Below are 25523 nucleotides of genomic sequence, written 5' to 3'. Positions count from 1 at the left end.
TATTTAATTTTTTGGAATTATTTCAAACGTGTTTGTCATCAAGTCTGGATGCAGAAAATTATGAATCGGAATATCTCAGATATTATTCACGGATTTATATTAATAGAGTAGGTAGTTTAGTGATGAAAGAGAACCTATATAATTTCATTTTCACATCTAAAATATTATTAGGATTGTGAATTAATTTTAGGTACATTTTTTGGAACAGAGTTGAGAAGTTTTATAACCTTTTGTTTTGGAGGAAAGAAGTGCTAATCGGAAAGGGGAATATCTAAAGTGTAACTAAATAACGGCTTGATTGGTTGGGTAGAATTTCATATTTAAATATTTCCATGTATGTTTTCGCTGTATGTTTATTAAGTTTCTAATTCACGCCATTCGTACTTTTTAAGTTGATGTGGGCACTGTATGTTAATTTAATCAAAATGAGATATTCTAAAACGTCGGAGCAAATAGCCAAATACTACAATGGATGACAAATATTAACAATAGTTTAGCAAAAGCATTTTAAAAAAATACTTCTTAGAAGTAACACACAGTAACACTTTATTAAATTTAATTATTTCATTGATACTAGTACCTGACAATTTGTACCAGTAGCTGACAATTTGTACTAGTAGCTGATAACAAACGTACAATTTGTCTTTACATTAATGTAAATCTAGGTATATATCTAGGAGAGCCCAACGGCGCTATCTTAGCCTCTGGTGTACTATTGTTTATGTGTTAACACTACTGCTTTTCTATTAAATGCTTCTCGCTACATTACACTACACAAGATCAAATGGTTTGATTCTTTTGAGTATGTATCCTATTCTGGTATTATCCAAGAGTACTACCACTTCAAAATTGTCATGAAAATGGAGTCTCATGAAAGTTTAACGGTTTAATCAAATCTATCCTCTTATATTAGCTATTAAGTATTTTAATAATAGGATAATAATCAACGGAATGCAAGGAAAGTTATATATGGTGTCATATATGCGTGTTATGGTTAATATGATGGGTTAGGGGAGGGTTTTCAAATTTTTCATACCGAATTCATTCCTATGAATTTCAAACAATCAACGTACTGATATATGATCCGATCTGAAGGACGATTTTTTGTGTCTTTTCAGGCAAAACCGTAATAGCATCACTGTAAAACTTCCTACACCATTAAGATAATTTTGCAAGGACCGAAACAATGATATACGGTGGATGCATCAAAACTTCTCAGCCAATCGTTTTCTGTGTTTTTAAAGTACTAACATTGATGTGATAGATATAAACGCATGCTCATTTGATAACTTCAAGCCTTTTATGATAAACTGTATGCTTCAATATCATGAGTTTTTGATAGTAGATAGTCGAATCAATAGTTCAGTAAAGTTACAGCCAACTCATGAAGAACAATTGCTTCCTAATTCCACCATAACTTAACATCAAAGCAGTATTTTCATCACTTGATGCTTGTTTTTGTTTTGACCGCAATATTTCTTGCAAATTATTGTAGTGAATGATCCCCTTTCCGTCTTCCCTAAGCATTCCTTCCAAAAATTACTTACTTACAAATTACAGAATACATGTTTGGAGTTTCTTTTGACATCTATCTTTATATAAATGATGCAAAACTCTTTTATAAATGTTTAAATTATACATTTAATTCATTATATATTACTATTATGCTAAACTATACTTATATTGTGATCTGTGTGCTTTTTACTTTTACTCACTACATTACACTGCACAAGATCAAATGGTTTGATTCTTTTGAGTCTGTGTACTATTCTGGTATTGTCCAAGACTACTATCACTTCAAAATTGCCATGAGAATGGTCTCCTCTTGCAATTATCTTGTTTTCCTGGGTAACAGTCGGTATCCGAAAATTTCGACGTAAGTAATTAATCCTGTACTATCTCGGTGCACGTACAATACTGCTCAGAATTTTGTTCTACAAAACTTAACTTGTATTTATATTAGTTTTTGTGGAACATTCCGTATGTCTATATAGGTTTCAATACTTGCTTATATGGCAATTTATTGTGATATATATGATAATTGAGATGTTCTTCCAATTAACCAATACATTAATAATAATTAATACATTTTTCTATATTTTACTCCCATTCTTTTCTTTTCTTTTTACATGTTCCTTCCGGCGAAGTTTTGCCTCAATGTTCATTTCGATATACTGAGCGTTGTTGATATATGAAATGATATGATTATTTTTTGTTATTGATGATTATGCCGTCTCATTAGACGTAAACTGCACATGCACATATTTAATTTAGTTAATATTTAGTTTTTGTTAAGTTTGGATCTAATTATTTTTATTGTCACTTTCCTGTGTCATCAGCAAATTTAACAATCGTGATATTTTCCATTTATTGTATATCACATGTATACAGTATTTAAAGAATTGGCCCCAATACACTTCCTTGTGTCACCTGCCTTCACTTCTTTTAGAGTAGAGTAGGCTTCCTCGTGTTTGACCCTAAACAATCTGACAGTAAGGTAATATTTCAATAGCTTAGTGTATTGGTTCGGTAAAAGTTCTTGTAACGGTTCTGTAGTTTATAAATATGTAGTAGCTTATAAACTTATCGAAGGCTTGTGACACATCTAAGACTATAGCAGCACATACCATTTTACGTTCATAGACTTTTTCAATTACAAATGTTATTTCATGGACCTGATCAATCGTGTAATGTTTGTTAGCAAACTCAAATTAATGTGTAGGTATTATGTTAGGTTTTTATTCTCTATAATAGGTCAATCTAGGATAACCTTTTCAACAGAAGTTTTTCAAATACCTTAGTTATTACTGGTAGCAATGACGATAGGGCTTTTATTTCATTTGGTGATCATGATAATTTCAGCCATCTTCCAAAAATCTGGGACAATGTTTAATCGAAATGCTCCATTGATCAAAAGTGTTAGTTTTATAATTGCCTTTTTCGGTGGATTTAACAGGACAAGTTATTAAGTTATAACTTGGTTATTTTCTTTGGTTAATGTCAACCTTGATAATTTTGATTAATTCTTTTGGCTTGACTAATTGAATCGTTGAATATTCAAATTTCAATTTTACTCAAAATTCGGCAAATTGTATTCAATATCAGATCCGTTTGGTTTGAAGGTTTTTTTGCATGGTCAGCAAAAGCTTCATCTTTTTCTTGATTGCTGCGTACCCATTTTCCATGTAAGTCTCCGACTGTGTGAACATGACCATTAATTTGCTCTATTTCTCTTTTCAACCTCTGAGTTTGTTGGCTAAAATATTTTTATTTTCATCAGTTCTATTTTGTTGCCATTGTTTGTAGCTTTCGTTTTTCAGCCACCATTTTCTGGATTACTTTCGGATAATTAATTCATTTAATTACATTCTTAATTTCTGGAGTATTTTTCCTAGCAGCTTGTTGGATATCTACAATGAATGTTCGTTAATTGTTCGGCCGTCTTAATGGGTACATTTAGAAGAACAGTTAATATAACAATGTATATTCTTGACTTCTGATGTTACTTAGGTTTCTGCAAATAGGCAAATGGCTTAATTTAATTATTATGGCACTTCCTCATCCTACGATATTAGCAGGATATATGGTGATAAGAATTATATCCTCTAAATTTTATAAAGGATTCCTTTGTTCATTGAAAAAATTTCGAAGTAAAGGTTTCATTCATTGATAATTAGACAATTTCACGCTACTTCTCCATGCGATATTTATTCGTCAAATTTAAAATACAGGTCCATAATGAAAATCCGAAATTGGAAAATTTTAAACGAATTGATGGAAATTGATGAAAAAGTCGAGTGTCCGTGCAGATATCAATGATACTCCAGCTAAAATCAATCAAACCGTATTGTGTCGTATAATAGTTTCTCACGCATTCGGAATGAAGCGAACCGAACAGCGATTAGATTGTTAAATTTCGTTGGGATCATGTGTTCCCAACTGACGCAAAACAAAATGAATTTATCTATCGTTTAAAATCAGGTATTAACTGGAATATATGAGTGATACATGGAACGGTTATATGTTGGCATTTAATGGGATTTTTTAAAATATGACTACATTATTTAGTACGTTGTTTGACGTAATTTGTTGTGACTTATACTTTTTATTCAATTTTTTATTGTCACTTATTGACGTTAACATAAAATATACATTGATTTATAGGTTAAATAAAATATGACGATTGACAAGGATGATGATCCCAACTCCAAAATGAGATATTGCAAAGTATAACTGACATTTTGATGATGATATATGTATATCCGATTTAGTATATATTGGGTATTTGAAATAATTGGCAGTATTTTACAAAAGAACTGCTGATATAGTATTATACTGTCCTTTCCAAGAATTTATGCTCCACAATATAAATGTACTTGATTAATATTTTTTTAATTCAGTATCTAAGCCTTTTTACTGAAATATTTTACATGGAATTGTTCTTCACCATTTTGATATAAGAATTACTGCGAACAACGTATCGAAGATGGATCACGTGTTTGAAAAGTGATTTTGATTCGCAAACCATAGTGAAGAATCGGAGAAATTTCTTATTGAACATTATTTTCAAACATTTGAAGGTATCTAAGTAATTATACACGGTTGGTTTATCAACAATATTCAAAGGCATATACTTAAGGTTGATAAACAAACTGTGAATGCTGTGAATTTTGTTGGATTCTAAGGCTTTTTCTCAGCCATAGAGTAAAAAAAATTTTTCTAAGATACCCTCAAGAGTCAAATTTTTATTAACATTATCGTGCTTTGCATTGTTTTTTCTATTTAAAAAATTTCAATAAATTAACTGACAACTATATAACCGATTGCAGATTTTACTAAAAATGTAGGTCTTAATTATCTATGGATTTTTTTTTATCATGAACATCTTTATTAGATACGCTTAGTACAATCTTAATTTACAATTAATTTATAACTACTTTTCCTATGTACTTGGATTAATTAACAAGCAAGACGAGTGCGAGAAAATACATCAGTAATCAGTATGTATTCTTCAATTATAAAATTATAATTATTTATTAATTATTAACTTATAGCTATAGTTTACACTAATAGTACACACTAAATGTTCACACAAGTTCGTATGGTTTTGTTCGTTTCAATCTCCTGACATCCTGCGCGCTATCCAACAGTTGTATTGCTTCCACGTTAGTATGATTTAGTAATCTTCTTTCACGTTTCAAGGCGAAATCCTGCACAACTTCGCAAATCCATTTGATTTCCAGGTCATCGTGCAGTTCTTCATTGGTTACATAGCGATAGGCATTGGTAATCAATCGAAGAACCTTGTTTTGACAGCGCTGTATGACTAACTGATTTGAATTTTTAGTGCAACACCATATTTGCACCCCAGAGGTCCAAATTGGCTTTATAATTGTATTATAGATCAACCTCTTTGATTTTAGATCAAGTTGAGAGTATCTTCCGACTAACCAGTATAGTTGTTTTATTTTGGTTCTAATGTGTTTTCCTTTTTGTCTAACGTGATGCTTCCAATATTTATCTATGAATGAATATATTATTTAACTTTTTGTTTGTTTTTAAAATAATAAATATAATATGTAAATAAATAAGATGATGAGTTTAGAAGATAATATTTTAGGTAAACATATTTTTTACTTAAAGAACTTGTAACATTGCCGCAATAATAACCAAGGTGCAATAAAACTAATTATTAGTTATAGTAGAAATAACAATGTTATAGATAATCAGTTATATACAGGAAGAATATTTAGACCTATTAATTTTGTGTAATATGCGCTTCAAATAAATATATTCCAATTAAACCAAAACCGCCCAAATCAAGCAACCTGGAATGTCCGTGAGATCAGTGACATAAAATAAATAAACGAACCCAGAGGGTAGCCGTGCAGGTTAAGAGTTTAGCTCGCTGACATTAATATACTAGAATCGAATCTCGTTGGGGATAAAGGTTTTTTTAAAGGTTTATAAAATAAGATAAAGGATATTGTTGGTAAAAATTTAGTGAATGTTTGTTTGCTACTTTTGAAACGATATAAAAATGTAAGTGAATAATTAAACCATTATTAAACAAACTTTTATAATTTCAAGTGGTCTTGTGTTACTTCAGTTATTCCAGTACTGTTGGAATTATTATAATGTTATGGCAAGTTCGGATAAAAAAAGATTAAGAATAGTATAGTCAAGTAAAGTTGATGAACGAAAAACCCGACATATGTGAAAATTACATCCCAACATAGATTAACAGTGTTCGAGAATAACAAGAATCGTAGGTTTTCTTTGCTTACAAGATATTTAAATCATTGAAATCACAATGTTGATATAACTTGATATCTGCTCAAGAAAAAGAAAAAAAGAATATTTGTTCTTGCTTAAGGACTGTTATTAATCCATATGGTCCTAGAGACATATTATATTATTGTACTAAAGGTAATTCTAGAGTTTGTTAAGTAAATTTTAGTGGTATTGACTTCTGATTAATTTCATGTTACATTAGAAAACAAGAACTAACTCAATATTGCAAGAATAAGTACATTAATTTGTGCATTAAGAATTAAAATGAATATTGCATAGAATATGAATAATTACAAAGTAATTATTAATAGAATATTAATAATTCCAAAGTAATAATTTCATAGAATTTTAATTGGGACACATGGGATATAAGTCAAAGTAGGAAGCAATAGATAAATGAAAGCCATGCAACAAACTAAATATGCGCTATCTGCAAGGGCGAAATCGATGAGTGAAATAAATAAGCAAAGAACCATACAGTTTTATTCAAAAGTTTCGGACAGATAAAAGATAAGGATTATATGATTACATACAATAGACGGAACACATAGGACAAATAGAAGAAATTATGAATTATCAACAGTACGTTTCTAAACATCTTAAAGGTTTAATAAATATTAACGTTTTTAATGGTTAACTCAATAAGATTTGTGACAATATGACATTTTACTCTTTGATCTCTGTATCAATTATATTGGTTATTTACTTTATTTACCTAGGTTTTGGAAAATCAATAATAATCAAAATAAATTACCTAATTATGTCTTAATATACATGCTAAATCAAATATCAATTTGAATTTTTTTTATACATATAGTTGCTGTTTTAATATAGAAACATGTACTACTTCTGAAGTGGTTACAGTTTTTATAATAATCTTACTTATGATACTTTGTTATAATATTTGGTAGCGTCGTAATTTACACTAATCAATACTTTGTTGATTGTTGAAAGTTAATGACAATTAGATTTGATTAAATTTTGTTTAAAAGATGTTATTGAATATTGGTCATTGAGATAGTTCGTATATGATTTAATATTTTTTAATATACAGACTATTATATTAATTAATGCAGATCGATTCCAGGAAATGTCCCCGGCCTGACATAGAGATGGCGCTACTAGAATTAAATCCATATAATTTTTAGTTAGCCCTAACCCTCAAAAGATGTGTTTATAAATTTGACAGCTGTAGAATCATTAATTTGTGAATTATAACATTGCATTAGTAAAGCAAGTTTTGTTATTGTGAAAAAAATGGATAAAAAGGAATTGATGCCGAGTTTCCGGACACTGCCCCAGGAAAATCAAGGATTGGTATGCCTAGTTTAGACGTAGTAAAATGAGCACCGAAGACGGTGAACGCAGTGGACGCTCAAAAGGGGTTATTAACGAAAACAAAACAAAATTCCACAAAATGTTTTTCAATTACCGTAAATTGCAGACACTCTAAAGATATCAACTGAACGTGTACATCATATCATTTACGAATATTTGGATATGAGAAAGCTGTGTGTAAAGTGGGCGCCGCGCGAGCTCACTATTGACCTAAAACAATGACAAGTTAATGATTCGGAGCAATGTTTGAAGATGATCAAGCGTAATAAACCGGAGTTTTTGCATCCATATGTGACAGTGGATGAAACATGGCTCTATCATCTCACTCCGAAGTCCAATCGACAGTCATCCGAGTGGACTGCACACGATAAACTCGTTCCAAAGCGTGAGAAAACGCAACAGTCGGCTGACAAGGTTAAGGCGTCTATATTTTGGGATGCGCATGTAATAATTTTCATTGATTACCTTGAAAAAGGAAGGGTAATCAACAGCGACTATTACATAAAGTTATTGGACCATTTGAAGGACGAATGGATAAGACAATGAACCGTGTCACAAGTCAGTAAAAACGATCGCAAAAATCCATGAATTGGGCTTCGGATTGCTTCCTCATCCACCACATTCTCCAGATCTGGCCTCCAGCGACTATTTCCTGTTCTCAGATCTAAAAAAAAAAGCTTTCTGGGAAAAAATTGTTGTCGAATGAAGAGGTAATCGCCGAAACTGAGGCCTATTTTGCAGCAAAGGACAAATCGTACTACAAAAATGGTATCGAAAAGTTGGAAGTTCGCTATAATCAATCACCCTTGAAGGGAATTATGTTGAAAAAAAAACTAATTTTGTCAAACAAATTTGTTTTACTATGGTAGGCCGGTGATTTTTCAATTAACCTGTTATATCAATATACATATCAATATATATACAATATTTTAAAGTTAAACCTTTTACTCTATTATGATAGAAATATAATTAATTTACTACATTGTGGTCAAATTTCGAACACTGTGACAGGAGAAATTTATATATCAGATATATATATAAATTTTGTGAACTATCTGTAAATATGGGATATTAGAATATAGGTTTTATTTTGAGCTTCTTTAAAAAAGAAAACCGATAAATTAATCGAACACATCATGTGAAAAAATTCAGGCCGCCACACGCATTTCCTCGGGTAATTGCGCTTTTTGCTGAGCTAAAAAGAAACACCCACCAAAAACCAATTTCGTCCAAATCAAACGGACGTAATCGCTTAATAATTTAACCCGTTCGCAAGCGGAAAACTTACCGCCCCAGAATAGCCGTTCTCCACCTTTGACGTAAACGTATTCTTGAATTTTTCACCGATTAGTGATGGCGGCAGTGGGGAAGCGGGAGGAGGAGGTAGGTCGTCGATGCATCGCTACTTCAAACGTCAATCGCTGCCAAGCCGTGCTAAGTACAGTGTTTCGGCCACGTTAGTATTGGTTTATTTCAGTTTGGTTCGATAGCCGCACGGCACGACGTGGAATCGCGATTTTAAGGTTAGCGCTCCAAGCCGGTACGTGTAAAAAAACTGCACACACTCGCACACAGACGAGCGCGATTTAATAAGAGAAAGAAAAGGATGAGATCGCTGGAGAATAACGTTCTGGACGCCTCGAGCAGAGTGCCATCGCTTAGGTATGTACCTTGTTTCGTACACGTTCGATAATGATGTTTTCTTTTAATACCTCCGAAGATCGGATTGTTGTTTTTATTTAAATGTCATAAAACGGTTGTGAATGCCGGATAAACTGGAAAATAGTAAACAAAAACATGCCTAAAGAAGACTGTTGTGGTTCAAATCTAGTGGGATATTAATATTTCTCACTTTTACTCAATAAGAAAGTTCTTAATATTTCTATTCTTTCTATATAAGTCACGGTTTTGGTTTCTTCCTTAATTATTTATAAATATATTTGTGGTTTCAAAATGTCGTAATATTAATTTATTTATTTGGTTTTACAGTTATTTTTATCTTTTAATATTAGTTACTTAGCCTCATAGTATTATAAATTTCTTAACATAAATTTAAATATCTATTTTATTAATGAAAAACAGGAGTTATATTTATTATGAAACTAACATTATGTGCATTGATATAAATGATTAAACTATAGTTATCATTAATAAATAAAATTTTTAATCATAATATATATATATATATATATATATATATATATATATATATATATATATATATATATATATATATATATATATATATATTGCTCTAATAAAAATATCGTGTAAGGTATTTCCATTTAATTCTCCCGCAGATCATATTGCTGATTTTATTTAAATGTCATAAACTAGTTGTGAACGTCTAATAAACCGGAAAATAGTAAACAAAAACACAGTAAACGAAACTGTTGTGGTTCATATCTAATAGCATATTGATATGTCTCACTTTTACTCAATAAGAAAGATCTTAATATATTAAAAGTCATCGTGTTGGTTTTTTGGTGATTATTTATAAATAGATTTCTGGTTGAAAAATGTCATAATACTTATTTTACCTATTTATTTTTTACAGTTATTTTTATCTCCTTAAATATCTTAATATTTAAATATCTGCATTATCAATGAAAAACAGAAATTATATTTATCGTGAAACTAAAATTATGTGCTATGATAAAAACGGTTAAACTACATTCATTAATATATAAAATTTTTAGTCATAATATTCATATTGCTCTAATAAAAATATCGCATAAGGTGTTTCCTTTTAATACTCCCGCAGATCAGATTGCTGATTTTATTTAAATGTCATAAACTGGTTGTGAACGTCTAATAAAACTGAAAATAGTAAACAAAAACACAGTAAACGAAACTGTTGTAGTCCATATCTAATAGCATATTGATATGTCTCACTTTTACTCAATAAGAAAGACCTTAATATATTCAAAGTCATCGTCTTGGTTTTTTGGTGATTATTTATAAATAGATTTCTGGTTGAAAAATGTCATAATATTCATTTTACCTATTTATTTTTTACAGTTATGTTTATCCTCTAATAATAGTTACTTAGCATCATATTATTATAAATATCTTAATATAAATTTAAATATCTGCATTATCAATGAAAAACAGAAGTTATATTAATGGTGAAACTAACATTATGTTCTATGATAAAAACGATTAAACTACAGTCATTAATATATAAAATTTTTAGTCATAATATTCATATTGCTCTAATAAAAATATCGCATAAGGTGTTTCCTTTTAATACTCCCGCAGATCAGATTGCTGATTTTATTTAAATGTCATAAACTGGTTGTGAACGTCTAATAAAACTGAAAATAGATAGATAAACGAAAACACGACAAACGAATTTCGAATAACGGCTTCTCATCTATTAGAAAGTAGACCAACCCGCATCACTTGTTCACCATTCTGATAGTTCACCTCCCTTCTAAAGAAACGGCCATAGGGATGTACGACGTCGTTATTGCGCGTGGAGAGCTAACATTATTTTTTAGCTTCGATTGTACCTTCCTCCGTCAGTTTGTCTTTGAAGATCTTGGAAATGGTTGGTTTTTCAAATTTTGGTGACTCTATATTTCAATAGTCTACGGTTAAGAAACTGAGCAGCTCAATTCATCTTTGGTGGCTCTTCATCCCGAATTGCCGGCTTCTGTCCAAATACCTCTAGACTGTTAATTAACAGCAATTTCAGTCCGCCTTTGGTAGCTTTACACCTTGAAATGTGATGCATGTGCCGTAAATTAACGGACCAGGGGTGTTTTTCAAAGCCTGACTGACCATCCTGGTTACTGGCGTGACGGGGATCATTTCCCTTGTCGGATATTATAAGGACCGTTGCCTAAGGTCAAGCACAATTATAAGCAATAACAAACCCAAATTTCCCACCATGCTCCAGTAGAATTCGGATCGGCGGCTATCCCAACAGTAGGAGGTCTATCCTGTCGCCTTGATCACTGCGCCAACCAAGCCGGCACTCTAAAATTTCAATATTGTGTTCTGAAAGATAACTGTCTTTAAACGAGTTTTGCTGTATGAAGAGCAGCATTGTGTGCTAAAAAATATAATTCTGACTGGTAGCCTGTATTCTATATTTGGCTCGCATTCTTCGATCGATTCATTGAAACTTCTTCTATTAATTTTTCGAGAAATGATTTTTATTACTATTTTCTTTAAAGTTTATGGAAGCCCAACATAACACTTCCTCCACTCAACTGTCTGCGATTTAGAATCATCTGATTTTTCTTAAATCATGATAGTAATACTTATACCAATCAGGGTGATCCAAATGGAATTTCTTTTCGTCCGAAAATATTATATGACATCATTTTTTTCCATGAAATGAGATATGTTGGCAAAATTAAATGTTCCTTCTTATGTTTTCCTCTTAAGGATGAATTCAGTAAAACTTTTCTTTATTTTTAATCTCCTAGAACGTCAACAATCGCCCCGTGGGAAATAAGTATTATTATATGATTTCAGTTGTATGATATAAGTGGTAGAAGATCACTTCAGTAATTGATCTACTGTACAACTTATTATTTTATTATTTTAACTTATTTTAAAGTCTATCCTAACTTATTCTAAAAACTATTCCAGCTTATTATAGAGATTATTAAATCTTACTCTATGTGTCTATTAATCAGTTCGTATAGTAGTTTGCGTTTGAATCTATGCACTACACTGTTATCGCGCACATTTAACTCTTTGGTGAGTGAATTGGGATGCACTAATAGTCTTTCAGAGTACTCGCACTAACACTCCGAATTACACTCGTTATGGGTTCGTAATATGGGTATATATAGTTTGTTGGACACGTAATATGGGGCATCGACGATGACTCGTAACACTTTATTCTGTACCTTTTCTTTTTCAATGCCTAACTTTATGTATTGTTTTTACACCAGCTGCAGAAGTAATTTTATTCGCTGCCTTCTGTATTATTTAAATATTCCTACAGTCTTTTATGTAGACTTACGTCTAGTTTTATTATGTTTTATTATTATTATTATTTATGACACATTACATTTTTATTTTCTTAGAGTATTGGCAATACTAATTTCACCTGTGCTGTAAGTCTTCTTCCACCCTATGAAAAAAGTAAACTGGTATTTAAAGACCTTGAAATGCTATTCACGAAATAAAAACTGTACGTCTACTGTGGTTTTGTTGTTCATGTGACAAAATCTTATGCAGAACCTCTAAATAAACAATAGTGGTCTCTTTATAATGTTTATCTACATACCGTGATTAATTGTCTTTAACCATAGAATAAATTATATTGAGTTGTAGTGGAAATTGTGTGGTGTACTAAAGTTTTGTCGCGGAGTGTAAATTCGATAGTGGAATACTAAATATCTTTTTAAAGTAACTTAATTATCTAATAATTCCTTAATTCAGTAGAGTAGTAGGTAAATATGGTGTATGATAAAGTATAAAAGTCGCTTTTGCGTTTCTTTTGATGACTTTCTAGTCTGTTTGCATCAATTTATTAGTGTCATTGTTCATTATTCTATGTTTATCCTAATTCGTTGTAAATTTTATATTGAAGAAATAGCTTTATAAGCTGATATTTAGTTTTGTTCTTATTAAATTTGCAAGTAATTCTACAAGTTAATTTCTGTTTGATCTGTATATTCCTTTAAAATTGTAGTGTTTGATGCTAAAGTGTTTTTGATGACAAATTCTTTTGTAGCTCAGTTTAATTCTATTTTTAATTCGATCCAATCCAAGTCTAAATTCCAATACTTAGCAAAATATTACATTGGAGTGGAGTTGATGTATCCAAACTAATAAAAATCGATATTTTTTATACCTTTTAACTTCGTTTTAGTCCAGAAACATGTGCAATTAATTAAAACGCGCTGCTCGCTATGCAGTTGTGCTTTTTTTACCTGTAATTATTCATCGATGTATTGACTGTCATGTATGAAAATTGCACAAGTTTTTATTCTAGATTTTCCTTTATTCAACTGGCGAAATTGAAAAATTTAGCTTGTCTGTATTAAACATAGAATATTGTTCAATTTATATATGTTTTAGATGAATGATATCAAGTTCTATCATAGAATCAATTAAAATTGTCAATCTAATAATTTTATTAACAATAACATTAATTTTTTGAATTTATTTGTTCTTGTTTTCCTAGTTCTGTTCGGATCTTCAGTGAGATATGATCTTACATACATCTTATCTGATAATTTAACCTAAATTATCCTGATTTGCAATAGCTTTCAAATATTTCAAGGGGAAGTAAGTTATAGTATGGAATTTCAGCCAGCGATTTGTACGAAATATCTTGGTAAAGATGTATATACTTACTGAAACTTACCTATGCATGTTAGAGATCTTTAATCAGTACACTATTAGTTTTTATACATATTTCGAGTACCAAATAGCCCAAGCAATTTCTTTTGAGTCAATATGGAACATTTATTGTGAAAAAATGAATCCTTATATCTAATTCAAATTACAGTTACCAGATGGAAGAACGGCGCCATTTTTATTGCAAAAAAATTTGCAATAATTCTTCACGAGGATGTTTTGTTTGATTACTTGAGTGTAACTGAAACTTACCCGGCTGTTAACAGTTACTATTTTATTATTTATTTTTTCTGATCCTGGATTGAAATCAAAATCCGATAAAATGGTAATATTCTTTTGAGTAATCAAACAAAGATTATTGCATACGGTGAGTATCGCTTTTAATACAACAGTCATTCAACGCTGGTCCTAAAACGTTATGAGCAGCTGCTTCTGGTTAAAAGGTTGACCTCAGCTTAGCTTAATGCCAACGCACACATTCCATAAACATTTGCTCGTAAAATGTATTACGGTTTATAAACTTCCGGCTTAGACGAACGTAAAATATCAAAAAAATTGATTGATTATTTTTTGATGCCAATTTAAAAGTCGGTAGCAGCGAATTGCTAGTAGCAATGTATTGATGGATTATATAAAACTAAGTTTTAATAGGATTTATCTCAACCATGATTTTGACATCATTTATATCATAAAGTGGTGGCGGATATTTTTTCTCATTTTTCCCTAGTTGAAAAGAGACTGATGTCTGATACGTCGGAACACGTAACCGAATTAATCTATAAAATTCGATTTCTGCTGGTATTTGTCGATCCTGTTATCAAATGTCTATAAAGTTCTCCAAAACGTTAATTACAATGATTATAAGTTACAAACCGGTAAACGTTAAAATCAGCCGGTTAAAATAAACCGGTAAACAGCTGCAATTATTCACTGAATAGATTCGTAGAGAGTTTTCAACGCAATATTGTTCCATTTTTGTAACAAAACATCCGCCAATTGCTTCAATGATGTTGGAAATGAAAATATATTCCTCAATTTCTGCTTTAGAACTTCCCATAATGGTTCTGTATGGAGAGTAATAGGACCAGTGTTGTGAATGAGAGGATAAACCGAATACCATGATATACCGCCCAAATCATAACGGGACCTCTACCATGTTTAGCTTTAGGAAATAAGCAGTCCGGATCATAGTACATTATTTCAATCAAGTGTCTAGATTTTATTATCCTTGTACCAGTTCTTTCCCAGTTTAGCGGTGGCTTCCGTTATAAAAGGTATCGTAATCTTAGCCCTTTCATAAGTACTGTTTTTATCAAAAGAGCCTTAGTCAAGTGAGTTCTGAGTTTCGCTGTCACTTTTGCCGCAGTCGTTTTAGGTTGTCCTCAATTCTTTTTAATGTTCGTCGGTCATTGTCAGTTAGCCTTCAATTTATCCCACTATTCCTCTTCCCCCATGATGTTTTACAATGTTTATTGTTTACCACGCTATCACTCGTGAAACGCTAAACAATTCACATATTTTCGTGATTCACATATTTTCACACAGACGCTCCATCTAACCAAACACTAACACTTGAAGCTTGTGATCGCTTAAAATCAAACCTATAAGATTTACAAGTAAACTGAAACAGTGTTGCCAACATGTAACAAGGTGAATTTTATTGGATGTTGTTCTTATTATTTTGTCTATCCTCTGAATATCTATCTAATATTGTGCTATTTATATATGTTTTAGATGAATAATACCAAGTTCTATCATAGGATCCATTAAAATTGTCAATCTAATAATTGTATTACCAAAAACATTAATTGTTAGAAATTCTTTATTCTTGTTTTCATAGTTCTGTTCGGATCTTCAATGAAATATGACCTTACATACATCTTATCTGACAACTTAGGTATCTTAGCGGGAGTAAAAATATTATGGAATTTTAGCCATGTATGAAATATTTTGGTATAAATTTACATGCTTTACTGAAACTTACTTATGCATGTTAGAGATATTTAATCAATACACCATTATTATTTGAACCAATACAATTATTTTGAAAACTTAAAATTCCGAGTACCAAATAGTCTAAACAATTTTTTTAATCAATATGGAATGTTTATTGTGAAAAACATGACTCCTTATATCTTATTCAAAATACAGTTACCAGATACGCTCCATCTAACCAAGCATCAATACTTTATGCTTGTGATCGCTTGTTTAATCCATTGAAGAACAGCTCTTTCAATACTTTAAAATCGAACGTACAAAATTTAGCATGTAAACTGAAGCAGTGTTGCCAACATGCAACAAGGAGGATTATATTGGATGTGTTGATTGTATTGGATATATTAACATATTTTGTACAAATTCCTCCCAATAAATGTCTTTTAAAGCGAAAAAAGTGTCATAGTTTACAACCACCTAATACATAAACTAGTTGATATTTTATTGCATAATTATAATTATGAAATCAGAATTATTTTCTCATTTAAAATTAATATCACAAAAGAGCGGCCAAGTAACGTCCTGATTAGCGACTCAAAAGCAAATAGGACCCAATTCTAAAATTAGAATGGTTAAAAACTGAAGGGAACTGAACAAAAGGAAACCAGAACGAAAGCCCGACCGACTTGACTACAATCATCGTCGATATTACTTATATCACTTTATTGTTTGTAAATCGTTAGGAAAGATGTTTGCACAGTTGTTGAAGTTATCAATTTGTTTTCAACGGCAAAAAAAAAATGAAGTGAGAATTAATTGCGCATACGTATACTTTATACATTAATACGGGCTAGTTGAAATTTACGTCCGAGTGGTAAGATGGAAATTCCCAAAGGTTATGTAACGAGGGACACGTTGGGTTTGGTAATTTCCAAATGAGATTGTTCCTTTTGTGAACGAATAACAATAACGTCTATCATTAATTTTACGGGGACTTTGAAGTTTGACCATGTTACGTCATTCAGTTCGTATTCGTAAGATTTGTATATTTAAAAGTGGGTTAATAAAACATATATTCGTTCAGGTATGTTAAAATAATTATGTAATATTGCTTTTAAGCGAGTGAATTCGAGCTGAACTCAACTAAGTTAATAAACATTATTATTTGGCATCATTATATTCAAATTTAAGTATAAATCTACCAATAGAATGGTGTAATTATTTAGTTGGTAGATTTGTATCACTTGATTTATTATATCGACGTCAGTCGCAGCAACAACAGTGTTATGTAAAGTTAAATTCCTTCTACACTGATCTCTAATCTACTTACAAATTACCAGGTTAAACAATGCGTTCATTCATCAAAATACCTTAATAGTTGATAAGATTTAAATAAACAAAAAAAATTAAAATTTTCACATACATTCCCATACATAGTTGTAGAAAGATTATATAAATGTAAATAACCAATTTTTCTCTATATGAAAAGGTTAAAAATATAGTATGAAAAATCCATAAGACTCTAAATAGACATATGTTAATAAATATATTCAAATAAATAAATGTTTATGTCCATTATGTGTAAGTGTTCAATTGAAAACTCCCCGGCCTACCGTAGTAAAACACATTCTTTTGGCAATTTTTTTTTTACTCAACATAATTCCCTTCAAGAATGATACACTGATTATAGCGACTCTCCAACTTTTCGATACTATTTTTGTAGTATGATTTGTTCTTTGCTACAAAATAAGCATTCGATGAACATTTCTTCCCAGCGAGCATACTTTTGAGATCTGAGAACAGGAAATAGTCGCAGGGGCTAGATCTGGAGAATGCGGAGGATGAGGAAGCAATTCGAAGCCCAATTCATGGATTTTTGCCATCGGTGTATTGTCTTAGTGAAGCAGAACTTTCTTTTTCTTCAAATGCGGCCGTTTCTTGGCGATTTCGTCCTTCAGACGGTCCCATAATGCTCACGGCATAATGTAATAGTCGCTATTGTCCTTTCATTTTCAAGGTAGTCAATGAAAATTATTCCATGCGCATCCCAAAATAGAGACGCCGAAACCTTGCCAGCCGACTGTTGCGTTTTCCCACGCTTTGGAGCGGGTTCATCGTGTGCAGTCCACTCGGATGATTGTCGATTGGACTCCGGAGTGAAATGATGGAGCCATGTTTCATCCATTGTTACATATAGATGCAAAAACTGGGATTTATTAAGCTTGATCATCTTCAAACACTACTCCGAATCATCAACTCGCCGTTGTTTTTGGTCAAAAGTGAGTTCGCGCGGCACCCACTTTACACAGAGCTTTCTCATACCCAAATATTCGTAAATGATATCATGTACACGTTCAGTTGATATCTTTAGAGTGTCTGCTATTTAGTTTAGTTATTCAAAATCATTTTGTTAATTTTTTTAATGATTTCGTCGGTAACAGCCTATTTTGGGTGTAGACTGTGTTCACCATCTTCGGTGCTCATTTCACCACGTCTAAACTTAGCATACATATACTTGAGAGTTTATTTTTCTGGGGCAGTGTCCGGAAACTCGACATCAACCCATGTTTTTGCTTCGACTGTATTTTTCCCTTCAAAAGTAATATTTTATCAACGCATTACAGGAGAAGGAAGTGACATCTACAGCTGAAGCCGAATTCGCTAAGCTGCAAAAACTTTTGCTTCTTTGAGATGGTGCCTCTAGAAGAGAGGAAATTTGCTTAAAACAAATTTTACGAGATATCCGAGAACATTGTACAAGTCGATAAGAGCGCGGCCTGTCGATAAACTAAGGCGGGAGTTAGTAAAGAATATTCATGTGTCCTCTATTATGTCCTGTGGCACCAACGGCAGGATATTGGTTGAGAACTACAGACTCCCTTCAAGCACGAAATATATACCAAATGATGACGGATGGATTACTAAAATTGCTCTGAGTGTTATACGTAAAGCTTGTTTCAACTTGTAGATCGCTATTGTGAAATTTACGATCAAGTAAAGCAATCAGATCTGAATTTCATGAATCAAATGAAAAATCCAAGAAAAATAGTTGAATCTATTTTAAAATTATCTCTGACAAAAATATTATTAATGGTTTACATTAATTCTTTTAGCATAGTTGGACTTTAACTATTATAAAATTCTCTGATGCCATATATCTAATGTATATAACAGGTAGAACAATATTAGCACTCATCATTCCGGCTCTCGAGCGAGTTTTAAATAATAGCCACTTAAAGGATTTAAACGATGACGTTCGTCATAATCTCCCAATAAAAATCTGTCTGTACATCAGGTCGAAATGCCCTTTAATTGACGTCAGCTCTTTTATCACTTGCGTCACAATCTAAATGGTTTTATAAAGGGATATGTGAAATTGGACTAGATAACATTCAATGATTAATATGTTGATAGCTATTTAAGCATGTGTCAAAATATTGTAATATGATTAGATAGATCGAGGAATATAAATAACTTGAGGATTTTAATTGATAACAACAAATATAAATTGGTAAATACGTTTTTTTTTGTGATTATTTATCATGTCATCCTAACCGTTATAATAGCGATGTGATTTGAGTTATTTATAAATTAATAAATACTTAACTTTAAAAAATGACCCCTCATAGTAGGTAAGAGATTTGACGTAAACAAACGTTATTGCCTATATTATGTTGATTTAAAACTATATAAAAGGAGTCCAAAGTGTATATATTAAATTTCTCTGACACTCCATCGACAAGTCGAAATCCGGCACTGTTGCCGGGTTTATGCATCGCTCTGTTATAGCTTCAAAGGGGCAATTATTCGTTTTCGTTTCTGTTTTATTTTCAGTTTGTATTTACCATATCCTAAAATATTTTACATTCAAAAATTGTAAGTATGGAAATTATAAACTATTATAGGTTGGCAATCTGGATGCCAACTATGTTAATTAATTCTATTTTATATACGACTTAAATTTAATAATCGCTACTAATAAGATATAATAATATATAATCACATTATAATAAAGTTCAAAATAATATAAAATAAAATTCAACCTAATGGGTTTTATCAATATCCATTTTTTTATGGAATGATACAAATTAATAATACAAAACAATGGGGCTCCATATAAGTCATTCATATTATTGTATGAAACTAATACTCAAATAAGCAGTAAACTATGATTAATAACCGAGCCGAACTATTCTCGCGCGATGTTGCCGCATGTATCGGAGCTCTTCTTGTATTGTGTCATAGTCAATTCAAAATAACAGTGACACGGGAAACGTTGCAATGTTGCCGCAACTACTCTGAGTTTTAGTACATTTAGGCTCTGACATATAACAAAATTTTAATATAAAAAAATAATTGAACAAATATTCTAGTAAATATAATTTAGTTTAACATTACAGTACATCAAATACATTTATTATCGAAGAATTTAAAACTACAATTAATTTTACAGCCACAATTATTTATAGTTTAGAGTTGTTTTATTATATATACATTGAGCTTTTTTCCACACTAGTACGGGTAGGATTCTAGACGCGTTTTTGTATGTAATGGTATCCCCGAAGGCCTAATCCACTTAATTAACAATTTTATATCTGATTAATGTATTTTACTTTCATTAGATCATTTCATATATATATATATATATATATATATATATATATATATATATATATATATATATATATATATATATATATATATGTATGTATATATATATATTATTCATATTCATTTCTATTAAATTATGTTCCGATTGAAAAAACTACTTACTGTTTATACATTTCGTATATTTGATCTCTGATACATCAAGATTGATCTTTATTCGTCAGCTGTTTCGCATAAACACGGTTTCTTTTTGGCGAATTTAAGGTTATATTGTTTTTTATTTTTTGGGATATTTTTGTGACCGTGTCCGTACTAATATAAAGTGTAGCTGCAAGGTGCAAAAAATATTTTCAATAAAAACCGCGGCGATTTCAAATTTATTAAAACAATGCATTAAAACAACGTTTGCCGGTTTATAATCCGTAATTATAATATTTTGAAGAAATTTCAGAAGTTTGGCAAACGGACAACTTTTGCAGGCTCATTTTGTTACATGTTCGAACTTCTCTAACATCATTCTATCTCTTTTTAAATCGAATAAAATGACAAGGATAATATTGTCTAACTGTAAAACGAATTTACAACTTTAGACAAACATTTATGGACACTTGTGTCACTGCCATTTTGAATTGACTATATATATATTTGGTTGGCCCCCTTACCTAAATCTGTATATAAATGTTAGACTATTAACAAAGTGAGCTCCGGTAAAATTTTTGCCATTATGTGTTTTAGACCGGATATACATAGAATGTGTATATGTGTGTTATATTTTCTTAAATAAATATATTTTATATAAAAAATATATTTTATATTTAATTACTTTGTGCAATATTTTGGAATGTTGCAATTACAAATGGCTCATCTTTATTTTGTCTTCTATGGCTTTCTTTAATCTGCTAATATCTACTTTATCTTGTCCAACAACTCACCAATAAATAAGATATTCCATGCAGCTGTTTTACAGCTGTTAATATTCTTCGCAACATTCATTTTAACACTTGATGCACAAATTAACATATTTATTGAAATATTCGGTTAGTATTTTGTTATGAAATGCATTTACTAACGAAACCTGAAATGGATTATAAGTTAGTATCAATAACATTTACAGAAAATCATTTTAAAAAAAAATACAATTACCTCTATTGTAATGGTATACTATGTTTCCAGAAGCATATCAAACCTACCTGTTCTTAAGCAAGAATGATTTTTCTTAGCTATTCAGCAAACTATAAATTAAAATTTATAGTATGTTTTTAATGTTTCATAAATAAATAACGTAATTCATAACACAAGAATCTGAAGAAATTATTTACGAAAATATAAATACCTTTTAAACAAAGAGGACAGACGGTTCTTGTTATTCTAGTGTATTGCTAATCTATATTAGGATTAAATTTTCGCATATATTGTGGTTTTCTTTTGCAGTTCAATATACCCTACAAAATAATTGTAAAATATAACTTTATATGATCATACTTGATAGTTCCAACAATACGAGAATAAGCAAAAGTAATACAACACCTTGGATAACGTTGTTTAAAATTAAATCAAGTAATATTTCAACTTACTCATTTTCGGTTGTAATATCGTTTCGAAAACAAACCCTAAGGAGTTGTATCATATATCCAATATATTGATGATATTTGACAAAAATATGATAAGGTGGCTTGACAGTATGACCCTTGAAATATTTAAATGGGAAACAGACGTCTAATTAAATCTAGCTCTTGCTAATATTCGATTAATTCATTAACACCGCATGTACTAAGTGATACTCTTTTGAATACATCTGGAACAAAATCATAAACAGACTAGCTGTAGATACTAGTTTTAAAATAATTAGATATTGGATCCAATATTTTGATTATTTATATGTTGTTGAGTTAAATTTAAATTATTTTAAACGCCTATGATTGACAATGAAGTAAGAAGTGGTTATGTAGTATATATATTTTTTTAATTAAATGTTAGTAATATGATTATATTAGGATCTCGTACTTTATTGTTCATTTAATTAGAATATATTACAGTGAGTGAGTCAAATACTTTAGATCAATTTCTGGTGTTCAGAAGATCTATTAGGTCTTAAAATCTTATCCTAGCTTCTACAAACACTTTCATGTTGGTTTCAATCAAACAAGTTGTCGAGAGTGGTATTGCGAGGTTAAAAATGGTACATTTAGCGTCGAGAGAGAATTAATTTAGTAGGAATATAATAATATATGAAGAGACATATTTATAAATTAACACTTAATTAAATAAATTAAATAATCAAGCCAGGTATTTCTTCCTATTTACGAAATGTTTTTGAAAAGTTTTGTTGATGAAAAGCTAAAATGAAAGAAGATATTTTCAACTTAAAAAAGAAAAACACAAAAAGAAAAGGAAAAGGAAGTTATAAGTAAGTTTGTGGACAATAATTATAAACTTATCGTACCTAACATAAAAAATATGTTCTCTTGACTATTTCAATTAGGTAAAACTTTAAAAATTACTTTAAATAAAACATGATAATGTACTTAATATATGGTATTAAATATGAAATACAATAAAACATTCCTCAAAACTTACTACGAACTGTCAATATTTAATTAAAATATAATCAGGAAGGCGATATAGATAATTAGGTTTTATTGTTTTATTGGGTTTTTCTTAATTATTTGAAAATTATGTCATTTCTATAGACGCATTTTGATATTTACAATTATAATTAGGCAATAATTGGTTATTGTTTACTCATGTCGTTGAATAATTGTGGGATTTAAATAACAAATTGCCATAAATTCGCTACTATAAAACGTAAAATATTACGTTATAAAAAGTATCATAACAATAATTATAAACTTAATCCGGATGGTTAAAATTGGAAAAATATATAATCATTGTGTTGTGCTGTTTTCCGACTGATATTACTCTTATCACGTAAAATATTAATAATTTTGTTTTCAAGGTAATGAAAGTTTTTTCGTTTGTTTTTATATCTGCTAAAAATAGTCCTCTGTATAGTTCACAGGTAGAATCCTCTTACAATCACTTACTCCGAACTTTGCAGAACTCTATCAGGCTGACTTCATAAGTTACTGACAGTGAACATCAGTTGGTTAAAAAACTAGAACCCGATACCGGATAAGCGGCTCCCATTAGAATTTACGGCATATTTAGTTTAAATACATCAATTTTCACATCGTAAGTGCATTAATTGAATATTAATGAAAAAACGTTACGAAGTATTATCCGGACTCAACAAATATTTCTAGTCTCGTCTATATATATCTTATATATTGAAAATTTATATTATTTATCTCGCTATTATATTAAGAATAAAAGGGTAAATGTCGAAAATTAAAGCTTTCCAAATTTACGTTCGTCTATTGGATTACTATAAATACATAATGTAAAACATGTAAAAGCTAGCAGAAGCAGCTTTACAAGTTAATTATTAAACCAACAATTAAGATACTTAATATAAACAATAAGACCAATGATGAATACAGAAAAATATTTCGGTAATTTTAAGTAATTCTTCTCTTATTTGTGCTGTGCTGATTTCATAAATAACAATCATATTGAATTCATTGTTTCACGTTTTAATATTTCAACATCAAAAACAAGTTTTAAAATATTAATAAAATTTGTTAAAAATTAACAATCAGGTTCACGGTAAGCTATTATGTGGAGATAAAAGCTGTCTCTACGCTTTGAAGAAAAGGGATTTTGAAATATTCTGTGTTTTATATATCAGTGAGACAGTAGAGCAATTGTATTGGCTCTTAGTAAAAAATTTTGCATAAAAATTTATTATATCCTAAGCAGTTTCTTCTATCGCCACTGCACATAAAGTTAAGTGAATCAGTTAGTAAAAGCGTTGTGTAAAGATGAGCTTTATTAAATATTTGCATGGATAATATTTTTATTTACCATAAGGTAAAGTAAAAGAAGCTATTTTATTTAGGCCTGATATTCGTAAAATAGTATCATCAAGTTTTTAGGCAATGTGGAAACTCTTAATCATAATATAGATTCAAAATAGGTTAATTATATAGATATTAAAAATTATATCACGTAGTGTAGTATAGGTTAAAACGCACAAATATATCGACTTTTTCCAAAAAATTGAGTTGACGTGAGCGAAGAACAAGGAGATTCGAAGAATATAAAAGATGGAGAAATGATACCACTGATGATGGGATATGACTATAATAAGTGATAACTGATGATGCAAATTATTGATTAGAATGCCTATGATATTTTAATATCTATAGCTTCCATAATGGTTTATGGGAATAAGTTTGATGTCGAAAAACTGCTATCAAATATTGTTTCAACAACAAGAATTATATTAGATAAAGCTATATTGGTTTAAACACTTTTTGCAAAGAGTTTTTGTTAGCATGTGGTATTTATATATTATATATTATTGTTTTTTAAATAGTATTATTATTTTACTGTCAATTATAAGATTCTTAACGAAAATCTATTATTTCACTAACCTATAAATGTAATGTAAATTAATAGACAATATAATAAGGAAAATCGTTAAAATTAAATCTGCAAAGAACATATTTAAGTAATAATCCACACTATGACTACTCAACATATTTTAAAGTTCTTAAACTTTACTTACACTAAGTCTTAAAGTCTTTCTATTCATTCAACCAATGGCGAAAGACAAGATTGCCCGATTATTTCTGTGTTTCTTTCCAATGTCATTCTATTTTGGTACGTGCCAGAACGTTGAGTATGCTTAGTCTAGGTCGTAACCTGCTTGCTTGGTGACATACGAAGTATGCAAGGACATATCTAATTTTGAATGGCGGTGTCGATATTTTCACACTGAAGATATATTTGGCGTTGTTAAAAAAGACACCAAAACATTGAACTATAAATATACGGAAAATTATGTTCTATAATGTAAATAGTTACATTAGTTAAAGTAAACTCTCTGCTAATCCTTGAATTTATATATATATATATATATATATACATATATATATATATATATATATATATAT

At 30.2% G+C, this 25523-nt stretch overlaps 1 protein-coding gene across 2 annotated transcripts in view; it reads left to right on the top strand.

The window, feature by feature from the left end:
- The window catches only part of LOC143200520 (uncharacterized), a 76118-nt gene that overhangs the window by 7538 nt on the left and 43057 nt on the right, over positions 1-25523 (top strand). The window contains exon 1 of one of the 2 annotated variants that reach the window (XM_076410959.1): positions 9049-9294. The exons of the other annotated variant lie outside the window; for it this stretch is intronic. Coding sequence (XP_076267074.1) covers positions 9239-9294 — 56 coding nt within the window. The 5' untranslated portion in view covers positions 9049-9238. Of the gene's footprint in view, positions 1-9048; positions 9295-25523 lie in introns of those variants that run through there. 2 annotated transcript variants of the gene reach the window in all.

Source organism: Rhynchophorus ferrugineus, unplaced genomic scaffold (genome assembly GCF_030347505.1).
Source record: "Rhynchophorus ferrugineus isolate W39M unplaced genomic scaffold, kcgeb_rfMv2 rfM8, whole genome shotgun sequence".
Classification (NCBI taxonomy): domain Eukaryota; kingdom Metazoa; phylum Arthropoda; class Insecta; order Coleoptera; family Curculionidae; genus Rhynchophorus; species Rhynchophorus ferrugineus.
Note: the sequence above shows the minus strand (reverse complement) of the source record. Positions and strands in the feature narration are given on the sequence as shown.